Genomic DNA, 12,363 nt, shown 5'->3' on the forward strand with positions numbered 1-12,363 from the left:
GGAAGTCCTAAAGACAGGCACTCAACTCGGAAACTCACTTGGTCTACTAACCGCAGTCCCAACTGAGAACACGTCGCTCTATGAGAAAGATAGAACGTTTGCCTATCATTTCCATAAAGTCTGGGACTGGACTAGGAGCACTGGACTTCATGGCGGCAAGATGCTATGAGTCAGTCCACAATTATTAAAAAAAAAAAAAAAGGATTACTTCTTACAACCAAATGCCAACATAGCCGTCTGACTGTGAGGGGAAGCTTGGGGGATCTGCTGGGTGCGGAGCGTCCTCCACAGAAGGGTTAGCTTGAGGGTGGGAGCGGGGGTGGGGGGAAGGGGCAGTGGAGGGTGGCGAGCAGAGGCTATGGCATCTGCGACCGTTCTCGTGGCAGCGGGCCGTGTCTGGAATACAGACGCCCTGAGGCCGGGATGGCCGAACGGACGCGCGCGGAACGCTCCGGCGTCCCAGATGTGCAGCTGGAGCCGGTTGCCACGCGCTACGGTCTCCGCTACTGAGGCCTAACTTACAGGCGTTCCGACTGTGTCCCTAAGAGTCTTCCCAAGGTGGCAGCCGGCCGCCTAACACCAAACCTCTCCCGCGAATTCTCGTACCTGGAGACAGCGGGCCCCTTACAGCGGGGCGTGCAGTAGCCAAAGCAGCGCTAGCCGTCAGGTCTTAGCACACAGCGTGTTCTTACCGCCACCGGCAAAGATGGCGGTGCACAGCCGCCGCCTCGCGCAAGGCATGAGGGCATAGTGCGCGTGCGCGACAGAGCGCAGAGTCGGCGCCCTGGAGGGAGTGATGACGTTGGTGACGTCATTGCGCCGCGACGCCAATGAACTGAGGGAGCCTAGAATCGTCGAGCCGCAGTGGGAGTGGCGGGGGCCTGAGAACCGGAATTGTGGCGAATCAGGTGTGTAAGACAGCGGCTCTCCCTCGGTTTAGAGAACTGTGTGCTAGCGGGCGCAGGTAGAGCCCTTCTCCCTAGTCTCGGCGGCGTTAGGCTTGCTGTCTCCTCAGGCTTTGTGGGCCTTGCTAATCCGGTAAGACGGAGGTGGTAGGCAGGATCCCAAGTCTAATTCTCAGCTCCTTCAGTATTACTGTTTAAGGCCAGGAACCCATTTCTTCCCTAGCGTTTTGTCTCATCTACTTGGCTGTTCTTTGAATTTTGTTCCCGTGTCGAGATGGGCCGCCCCTCTCCCCCTACATCTCCAATGGCATGGTATTCATGTTTTAACGGAATGTATGTCTCTGTGATTATGTAAATTATAAATTATTATTGTTTGTGCGGTGGTTATAAGGATAGTTTGGAATCCAAAGGGACGTGTCAAGGTGGTGGTCTATAGTTATGTTAGCCTTGTAGCAGAACTTTATGGAATTTATTATAAGTATAATTTACAATAGTGTAAAGTAGCCATAAAAGTCACCGAAACAATTTAACATGGTTTTCACTCTCCAAGAAGTTTTTTTTTCATACTTTTCATAGATTTACTAGGATTAACAAAAGGTAAGGAGGATGAAGGAAATATGAGTGATTATTTTGCCATTGAAATTTTACTTTATTTTTTTTTTTTGATATATTTCTGTAGACAGAGTATTGATAGCTTATTTCTTTGCCGTCAGTGAAATTAGCCAGTTTAAGCCAGATTAGAGTATATTAAATGCAGGTTTATTGGGAAGCTGATCTTAGATGGGCGAGTTCACTAGCCCCAAGGACGAAGGCCAGGGAAATCTCCATGGGGAAGCGGGGGGGGGGGGGGGGGGTAGGAAAGAGAGAAGGGGTTGAGTGCACGCAGAGAAAGAAGTGGAAAACAGGAAGAGAGACCAAAACGTCTGGTTTATATAGGGAGAAACCTCTGGGGGAAGGGCAGCCCAGCCCTTGGGCTGGAAAGTTCAAGGTTCCAGGCAGGATATCCAGATAGGGACTGAGGGATGCTGGGAGAACCTGGAAGCCAGGTCCTGCTTTGGTATTTAAAATATGCATCTCATTCCCTGGTCCCGGGTCTGAAACCAAACAGGTATCTCTGTGTAGTCCTGGAGCTCACTGTGGTCGACCAGGTTGACCTGGAACTCAGATTCTTGTGCTTCTGCAGCCTTTGCCTCCCTGAGTACTAGGATTACAGATATGTGCCACAACGCTGGGCACTGAAATTCTGTTTTTATATTTTTGCAGAAGGATTGTCATGGCATGGTAGAATGTATATTGCTTGTCTCTCTATAGAATAATTTAAAAATGACCACACCGAACAAGACACCTCCTGGTGCTGATCCTAAGCAGTTGGAGAGGACAGCAACAGTCAGGGAAATTGGGTCTCAGGCTGTTTGGTCACTCTCTTCCTGCAAACCAGGTAAGCAAAACAAAACCCCAGACTATGATAATCATTATTTACAATCAATCTTCTCTTCTCTTCTCTTCTCTTCTCTTCTCTTCTCTTCTCTTCTCTGAGACATGGTTTCTCTGTGTAGCCCTGGCTATCCTGGAACTTGCTCTGTATACCAGGTTGGCCTTAAATTCAGAACCTCTGCCTCTCGAGTGCCGGGATTAAAGGATAGCCTACTTAGAGTTTTCTTCTGCACTAGACTACCTTTAATGTACTTTTTGTGCAGATACTTCAATTTTAATGAACTGAGTTTTCATTTATTGCATATTTTTATCCAGCTACATTACTAATATCAATAAGATGTCTAGTATTTAGTATTAGATTTAACTTTTTCATAAGATCCTCTCCCATCTCTGGTATTATGTAGTTGTTATTTAATACACATTTGGTGCTTGCTGTCCTTTCTGGAAGCATCTAAGAGTTTTCTTGGAGTCTATGTCTTTTGCTAGGATGTGTCATGGTAGGTTATATGTGTAGTTTTTTCCCATTTACCTAACCTATAATTTGATAGGCATTTTTTTGTAATAATTTTAAAAAGATTAGTGTAAAATTAATTTCAAAGCAGCAACTGAAATATTAAAATGGCAAATTTTGAGACCTCAAACATGAGAAACACATGAGTACAATGTAGGAGAACCTGAAAAGCAAACTGTACTTAAGCCTATAAACATTCAGACTGTGTGAAATGCTACCATTGTAGAGTCCTGATGACAACAGGGTCACAGTAGCAGCAGGCAGGTGTGACGCTGCCTTTGGCCAAAGTACCATTCTAGCTATATTAGGTCATCCAGTCTTTACAGCAGCCTTAGCAAAGGCTAAGCTGCCCCCCACCTCCACTGCCCCAGTTAACTTTGCAAAGTTTTTTTTTATTATTTAAAAAATTGTTTAAATTTTAATATATTTTGATCATATTCTTCCCTTCTCCCAATTCCTAACCTTTCCTCTCCCCCAGTTCCCATCCAACTTCTTTCTCAAAATAAACAAAAAAACTATACAACAAAACCTTCTCAAAACCAAAAACCTAAAATAAAATCATACACACACAAGCACGCACTCATGAATGCAAGCTCACACACACTCCTACTCTTGCAAATTGTAACCAATTAAACATGAGGCCTATCCTGGAGTGGTTGATATACTCAGTGTGGCTCTATTGGAGAAAACCGATTTCACCTCCTAGTAGGTATACGTGACAGTTCAGTTGTTAACTTTACCTAGTGGCTAGATTTTCATTTACTCATTCATTTTTTTTGTTTGTTTAAGAAATCCATAACAGCCGGGCAGTGGTGGCGCATGCCTTTAATCCCAGCACTTGGAAGGCAGGGGGATTTCTGAGTTCAAGGCCAGCCTGGTCTACAAAGTGAGTTCCAGAACAGCCAGGGCTATACAGAGAAACCTGTCTCGAAAAAACCAACCAAACAAACAAACAAACAAAAAAAAAAAAAAGAAAGAAAAAGAAAGAAAGAAATCTATAACAAAATATACTAAGATAAAGCAAAAACTGTTATATTGAAATTGGACAAGCCAAGCCAATAGAAGGAAAAGAACCCATAAGAAGGCCCAAGAATCAGAGATCCACTTGTTCACATACTTAGGAGTGCCATACAAACACTAAACTGCAAGCCATAGTACAAGCACAGAGGACCTGATGCAGGCCTGTGCAGGTGTTGTGTGCACTGCTTTAGTCTTAGCTCATAGGAGCTGTGCTTATGTTGATTTAGAGGGGCCTGGTGTTTTTGATGTCCTCCATACCCTCTGGCTCTTAACTCGTTCTGCCTCTTCTTTCATGGAGCTCCCTGGGCTCCTAGGGGAGAGATTTAATGGAGATATCCCATTTAGGGCTGAATGTTCCAAGGTCTGTCATTCTCTGCATACAATCTGGCTATGGGTCTCTATGTTTGTTCTCATTTGCTTCAGGAGGAAGCTTCTATGATGATGGTTGGGCAAGGCACTGATCTATGAGTATAGAAGAATGTCTTTTTTTTTTTTTTTTTGTGGATCTGATGTAATTTGTCAAATAGAGCATCAAACTTTTTATACAGAAGAAAATAGGGAAGAGGGAAGTTAGGTGACAATGAGGTTACTGGATTCTTACATAAATCAGAGGAATGCAAACACGGAAGGACTAGCAGGAACCAACTGGGATAAAATTCAATGTTAACAACTGGGATCAAAAATAGCCCCACCTAAGGCCCACTTAATCTTAGAAGCCAGGGGCAAGGGCTTCGTGCCCTTGCCATAGTTCTTACTCTAGTCTATTGTATAGTCCACCTTCCCCCTAGGCCATTGTAAATACTTGTGTATGGGTGTAACTCAGCTATCTATAGTTCTAAGTAACTACTCTGGTTCCTCTTTAGGTCACAAACGAAGAATGTCTTTAAGAGTCTTTTTATCACTAAATTTCTTTTTCTTTTTTAGAGCAGTAAAATTTTGGTTTTACCCTCAGTCCCTAGGCTATCTAGTCTCAGGTTCTTGGTCTTCCAAATTATTTTATGAGCATTGGTGTTTTGTCTGCATGTATCTTTACATGAGAGTGTCAGACCTTGGAGTTACAAACAGCTGTAAGCTGCCATGTGGGTGCTGGAATTTGAACCCTGGTCCTCTGAAAAGGCAGTTAGTGCCCTTAACTGCTGAGCCATCTCTCCACCCCAATAGTTATGAATTTTAATTTCTAGTCATGTAGACATTATAATGAAGCATTTTCATAATGCTCCAAAGTGTGCTCATGCCATTTGTAGTTATTCTGCTCTCCCTAAGCATCTGACAACTTCACATCTGTTCTGGGTGGCTTTGTCCTTGACCTTTGATTTTTGAAGAATTCCATTTTTTTCTTTATTGGGAGGGGGTGGTTATTTGAGTCAAGATTTCTCTGCTGGCCTTGGAACTTCCTTTGTAGACCCGGTTGGCCTTGAACTCACAGAGATCCACCTACCTCTGCCTCCCGAGTGCTGGGATTAAAGGCGTGTTCTATCACACCAGGTTGCAGCAAATATTCTTAAGTGCTGTCTTAGGGTTCTATTCCTGCACAAACATCATGACCAAGAAGCAAGTTGGGGAGGAAAGGGTTTATTCAGCTTACACTTCTATGTTGCTGTTCATCACCAAAGGAAGTCAGGACTGGAACTCAAGCAGGTCAGGAAGCAGGAGCTGATGCAGAGGCCATTGGGGGGGATGTTCTTTACTGGCTTGCTTCCCCTGGCTTGCTCAGCCTGCTCTCTTATAGAACCAAGACTACCAGCCCAGAGATGGTCCCACCCACAAGGGGACCTCCCCGCTTGATCACTAATTGAGAAAATGCCCAACAGCTGGACCTCATGGAGGCATTTCCCCCACCTGAAGCTCCTTTCTCTGTGATAACTCCAGCCTGTGTCAAGTTGACACAAAACCAGCCAGTACAATTGCTGATCCACTTCTCTAGCCACAGGATTTTTTGACCTCTAGCACCTGTGTAAAAATCTTGGCATGGCAGGAGTGCCTGTATTCCAGGGGCTTAGAAGGCAGAGATAAGAGGATACCTGTTATTTGTTGACCAGATTTTCTTGCTTAATTGATGAGCTCCAGGGTCAGTGAGAGACACTATCTTATAAAATAATAAAGAGACTGATTGAGGAAGACACAGGACACTGACCTCTGGCTTCACATTTTGTGCAACTCCCCATACCTACATGCACATGCCTACACGAACACATACATACAGTACAAATACACATACACACAAAATAAGTGGAGAGTGATAGAGGAAGATACCCAGTGTGACTTCTGGTTTCCACAATCACACGTGTATGCATGTACACACATGAACATGTAACATATATCTCAAGCATGCACACATACACAAAGAATCTGGATTTTAAGTACAAGGAGAAAACACATTGGTTTTATTTAGTTGAAACATGCTTGGCTTGTAGGATATAATTATAGATGAATTCTCTTATGAAGTCCATTTTCCTTCTATGTGTGTGTGTTTGTGTGTGTTGTCTGTGTTTCTCTGACAGGGTCTTATTATATAGCTTTGGCTGGCCTGGAACTCACAGAGATCTGCCTGCCTTTGCCTCCCAAGCATTGGAATTAAGGATGTGTGCCACCACACCTGACTCCACATATTACTTGTTAGTTTTTTGAAGTCAAAGCATGAGGCTCAGTTATAATCGCCTCCTATCCAGTGTGAAAGCAATTGTGTTACTAGCGATACTTAAGAAAATGTCTTAGACACTAAATATATCTTTCAGTTATTGGTATCTGTTCCATGGATCTAGACACGCTCTCTTTGTGAAGTGGAGACATCTAGAATGTTAATCCAGAGCTTGTAAACACAATACAACTGCAGTTTGTGTCACACTCACTCACTTTGTATTGAATCCAAATCAATCTGGACCAAGCCCAAATAGGAGCGCTTACCACTCCTGGAGGAGGGCCAAGAGAAAACCATAACCATAACCATAACCAAAAGGAGTGTTGTTTTTCTTTGCCTTGGGACAATAGTTTTTACTTCTGGGTGGTTTTGTTGCCTGTACCTAAGCCTCAACCTTTAGCAGTATCTGCAGATAGTTTTTTGATTGTCATGACTGTGGAAAGGAGGGAAAATTGTTGCTGTATTCTGGGAATCAAGTAAGTAGAAGTCAGGATAGCTACCTCACCACAAAGCATTGTTGTGTCCAAAAGATGAGTAGTGTCAAGAATAAGAAATGGGATCGTAGAGAAGTAGGTGTGATATCTTAGCATGCACCAGAATCACCCCAAAGAGTCATCAAACACAAGCTCTCAGAACTGCTGATTGATGAATTCTAGAATGTTGCTGCTGTAAGGGCCACACTGTAGGAGACACTGCAGTTGGAGAAGGCTCAGCTCTAAAGATGGTCTGAGTTCAGATTCTACTTTGTGCAGCTCACTGTACCTCTAACTCCCACTCCAGGGGATTCAATGCACACTTGCACACAAATACTTAAATAAAACCTTAAGAAAAGAACCATTGAAGACGGTTATAACGTATAGACTTTTTCTTACATGGGTACATACTCCCTGTCAAAGCTGTTAAAACAGATCTGCCATTGTTTTGACTAAAACAACTCAGACATAGTAGTGAAGTTGGGAGCCTTAGAAAAGAGGTGATGTCTAGGCATTGGCATGTGAGTTTATGTTTATAAGGCATTCTGCTTGTGAGGAAAAATATGGAAATGAGGGCTGGTGCTCATACTTAGTGTCCTAGAGGGGAAGATCCAGAGTCCTCACTTCCCGAAGATTATGCGTATTTCTTTTTCCCATTGAACTTTCATAGGTAATGTCTTAGAAAAACATTTGAAATTAGTCTTGAGTTAAAAGATGTTTGATTAATATTTATTTTTCTTAAGACCAAATACCATTTTATGAATTCCTTTGAGTTAAAATACAAATAAAATTGTAAAATAGGGGGAAAACCAGCCAAAGTAAAATAAGTAGAAAAGTCCTTAACTCAATAGAACATTTATGTAAGGTCTCTCCTACGAATCTTATGAGATTTATCTATCCTTATTAGGGAACTTAAAAAGTAGCAAAAAGGGGCTAGAGAGATCCCTCAGCAGTAAAGAGCACTGACTGCTCTTCCATAGGTCCCAAATTCAATTCCCAGCAACCACATGGTGGTTACAACCATCTGTAACGGGATCCGATGCCTTCTTCTGGTGTGTCTGAAGAGAGCAACAGTGTACTCACATACATAAAATAAATAAGTCTTTTTTTTTTTTTAAAGTAGCACAAAGTAAGTATGACATACTGAGCTTGCTTGTATCTACCTATTTTAAAGGATATCACAGGATGGATCATTCTTTTTCTTTCTTTTTTTTTTTTTTTGGTTTTTCGAGACAGGGTTTCTCTATATAGCCCTGGCTGTCCTGGAACTCACTTTGTAGATCAGGCTGGCCTCGAACTCAGAAATCTGTCTGTCTGCCTCCCGAGTGCTGGGATTAAAGGTGTGCGCCACCATGCCCGGCATAGGATGGATCATTCTTGTGATTAGTTTATAAAAAGGATAAAAACTTGGACTTGTGCAAATAGAGACCTTATATAACTCCAAAGATGCTTTGAAAAAACTAACCACCCAAAACATTTGTCATAGTATAAACTTTAGTGTGTGTAAGGGATTGAGCCCAGGACCTCCCATTTTTAAAATAAACAGTCTATCAGTAAACAACAAACTCAGCCCATTAGGGGATTTTTAGAGTTGAAATCTGGATGAAAGAATAGAATTCTGCTTAAATTTCATATTCTAACTGTCTTCTATGTCAACATTTCTAGACAAATATGTATGGTAATTTTATGTTTTAAATATGTAACTTTTTCATGGAAATTTGTCATTTTCACTGTTTCTAGGGTTTGGAGTGGATCAATTACGGGATGACAATCTAGAAACTTACTGGCAATCTGATGGCTCTCAGCCTCACTTAGTGAACATCCAATTCAGGTAATCCATTTCTTACATTTTTTTATATAGTGTAGGTTGTAAGTGGACAAGGAAATCTATTTTATTTTCATAAAAGTTAAGAAAACATGGAAAGTAAAATGAAAATACTTAATTGCTTTCAGACTCTATTAGGTCTTAGAGATTTTTTTTTTTTTTTGCCATCCAGATTGCAGGTAGCTTCAATGTATTCGGCCTCTCTCTCTCTCTCTCTCTCTCTCTCTCTCTCTCTCTCTCAGTAAGTCAACAGGTTCTCCAGTGCAGGAGTGAGGATTAAAAAGACAGATAACATTGCAGCGTGACCCCAGGCAATTCTGAGACTGAAGGCCAATTTAATATTTCCAATTCACTTTTTAATACCATTTTAATTCCATGCAAGTATTTTGGACGAGCAGTACAATAAGGAACAAAGCAGTAAGCCAAGCCTTGTGATTACTCTCCAGACAGTTGGTTAAAAGGGCTTGTCATAATGACCAAAATACTTGAGCCCACTTCCTCGTCCAAGCCCAAAATCTTGCCTGAAGCCTAGTTCTTTTGTTTCACCCTAAGACTAAAATTCCTGACTTAATCTTACTTTTCTATTACAGCCTAAAGTTAGATTCTTGCCGAAACTTACTTATTATGCCCAATGTCAGATTCCTGCCTGAAGCCCATTTCCTTGTCCTTGGCTAATGTCAGACTCCTGCCAAGTGGTATCCCAGAAGGCCTTCCACATACACAAACACTCTCTCTCTCTCTCTCACACACACACACTCTCTCTCTCTGTCTCTGTCTCTGTCTCTGTCTCTGTCTCTGTGTGTGTGTGTGTAGGGTGCACATGCACACAGTTGAAAGCACATATATTAGGCCCAGGTTGATGGTTGCCTCTTTCTCCAATGGTCTGTATCTTTATGTTTTGAGGCAGGGTCTCTTCAGTGAACCCAGAGGTATCACTTCGGCTAGGCTGGCTGGCCATGGAGCTTCAGGCATCTTCCTCCTCTGCCCTTGCTCCTGCCTCATGCAGAAGAGTTGTTTACAGGCATCTATCTCCATGTGTTCTGGGGAGCTGAGCTCAGGCCTCACACTTGACCCACTGAGGCAGCTCCTTAGTCTGCTCTACACATTTCTGATAATTTATGTAGAAAGTTCTGAAAGAATAGGATTGAATTTAGGAGATACAATAGAAAAATATATTTTATGACTTAGTTTAATGCCTTAATATATGGTGCTTGTAAGTTCTTTAGGTATGATATTTATGTACTTCTCATATTTACACTTTTGTGGAAAAAAAAAAGCCAAACTTGACAATGAATCTGTAAACTTAGTTTTAGAATGAATACTATTTTTGAGATAGGAAAATACCTGTATGCTTGTCTAATGCTCTGGGTTTATTGGCAGTATGAAAATTAGTCAGCCTGGTTATCTTTGTACATTATATCCTTTACTATTCTAAAGTGATAGATTTTTAGGCACTTCCTTCTATTGTTGTAGGGTACATATCAGCAAACTTCTTTTGAGTAGAAAGTAAATATTTGAGTCTTGTAGTGCCTCTGGTCTCCATTTCAGCTATGTAGTTCTGCCATTACGGTATCAAAACAGCCAAATATCAACACATCAGTAACTGAGTTTAGTGCCCTCAGTTAAAATGTAACCTTCAAAAGCAGGTGTAAGGCAGCAATTTGCTGACATAGTGTGCCAATTGCTATTCTAGCTTGCTAGTGATACCAGTTAACTTTTTTAAAGGTTAAGATCCTAGCTACCGCTAGGCATGATGGTACACACCTTTAATCCCAGCACTTGGGAGGCAGAGGCAGGCAGATCTCTGAGTTTGAGGCCAGCCTGGTCTACAGAGTGAGTTCCAGGACAGCCAGGGCTACACAGAGAAACCCTATCTTGAAAACAAAAAAAAAGTCAAGGCTAATCTATCTTCCAACTCACATACTATGTAACTGACTTCCTCTAACTTGGCCCTGCCTTTCAATAATTCCATTCTCTGGGGACATGAGCCTGTAAGGGATATTTTCCATTTGACTTTAGGCTCATAGCCATCTCATTATGCAAAATGTATTCATTCTGTCTTTGAAATTCTCAATAGTCCTCCAGTTATTCTGCTGTACAAAATCTCAAGTTCAGAATCTCTTCTGAGACTTAAGGCAGTCTCTACTGCAAACCCCTGTAAGATTTAAAAAGAAAAAAATACATATACAGTTCCAGCATACAGTGGTACAGGTAAACATTCCCATTCAAAAGAGACAGACAGAAGCATAGAAGGGAAGATCAAACCAGAGCAAGACCAAAACTTAGCAGGGGAAACCCCGGTTTTTGCATCTTGATTCCACCGTCTGTGCTCCATAGGCTTGGGAAGTCCACCTTTAAACTTTAGGCCTATAGCACGCCTGGCTTCTCTTTTAGGCTAGCTCCATGCTGTGCCTCATGCTTTTTAGGGGGTGGATATTCATGTTTCTGGTTTCTCTAATATACTGTGTTTCCATTGCAAATTAGGCTTTGTCCTTCACAGCTTCATACTTAGCCCACTCATCAAGCTATACCCTAGAGTTTTCAGGGGGTGGGGTCATGCATGCTTTGAGGTTTCAAAAGTGCATGCCAGGCCCAGTCTGTCTCTGCCTGCCTACAGATCAAAATGTGTAAGCTCTCAACCCCATGATGCCATGATGATCATGGACTAATAATCCTCTGAAACTGTAATCAAGCCTGCAATTAAATGCCTTTTATAGGAGTTGCCTTGGTCATGGTGTCTTCACAGCAGTAGACTGTGACTCAGACAGCTGTCAAACTATATACTTCTGTCTGCAGCTTTAACTAGGCTCATACTCCTTTTCCTATCCAGATTTTTCATATCTGTCTGCTTTCTCTCTGCAAATGTGGGCAAATGCAGTAAGCCATAAATAGGACACAGCTTGAATGTTACATGATGTGACATGTTCTTCACCAAAAAGTCTCCATCATCACCTTGATATGGTTTAGAATTTCTGTGGTGACTAGTTTTATGTCAATTGACACAAGCACATGCGCACAGCAGCTCTTCACATTTTTACAAATTAGATAGACTAGGTTATATATCCTTTAAAGATCTACCTCAGTGACACATCCTTGTCAGTTAGGCCCTACACACTAAAAGCTTCATAACCTCTAAAACAGTGCCACAGCTGGGATCCAAGTGCTCAGTCAAGCACAGGAACCTAGGAGGGTCATTTGGATTCAAACCATAGCACCTATGATCTGTGTGTTACACATCTTGTACTTACTGGACATCTGTCCTCTCCGAAGAACTGCTTTTAAATCCTTTGCCCATTTTAAAGTTGTTTCTGTTGCAGATTTATAAAAGTTCTTAATATACTCTGTAGCAGATAGTCAGGTTTTTTTCTTTAATGTAAAAGCAATCACTGAAACCATGCATGTAAATGCATATTTCTTTAAGTGAAACTTTATTTAAAAAGTAGATGCCACACACACATTTGGCTTGTACTTGAAACTAAAACTCATTAGTCCTGATCTAGCAGATGTTCTCAAATTTTTTTTCTTAATGACCATGGTAAACTTTTATTTAGTACTCC

General features: G+C 41.7%; 2 protein-coding genes across 11 annotated transcripts in view; one reads left to right on the forward strand and one right to left on the reverse strand.

Annotated features, from left to right (window-relative positions):
- The window catches only part of Abce1 (ATP-binding cassette, sub-family E (OABP), member 1), a 28,299-nt gene extending 27,495 nt beyond the window's left edge, over positions 1 to 804 (reverse strand). For both annotated transcript variants that reach the window (NR_152614.1, NM_015751.2), the window contains exon 1: positions 607 to 804. The gene's annotated coding sequence lies outside the window, so the exon portion shown is untranslated. The remainder of the gene's footprint in view (positions 1 to 606) is intronic.
- Positions 800 to 12,363, forward strand: part of Anapc10 (anaphase promoting complex subunit 10) — a 65,586-nt gene continuing 54,022 nt past the window's right edge. For 2 of the 9 annotated variants that reach the window (XM_006531342.2, XM_030243751.1), the window contains exons 1-3: positions 802 to 908; positions 2,169 to 2,343; positions 8,722 to 8,812. In XM_006531342.2, coding sequence (XP_006531405.1) covers positions 2,229 to 2,343; positions 8,722 to 8,812 — 206 coding nt within the window. In that variant the 5' untranslated portion in view covers positions 802 to 908; positions 2,169 to 2,228. The other 7 variants (NM_001357237.1, NM_001357234.1, XM_030243749.1 and 4 more) reach the window with 6 other exon arrangements.

Source organism: Mus musculus, chromosome 8 (assembly GCF_000001635.26).
Source record: "Mus musculus strain C57BL/6J chromosome 8, GRCm38.p6 C57BL/6J".
NCBI classification, from domain to species: Eukaryota; Metazoa; Chordata; class Mammalia; order Rodentia; family Muridae; genus Mus; species Mus musculus.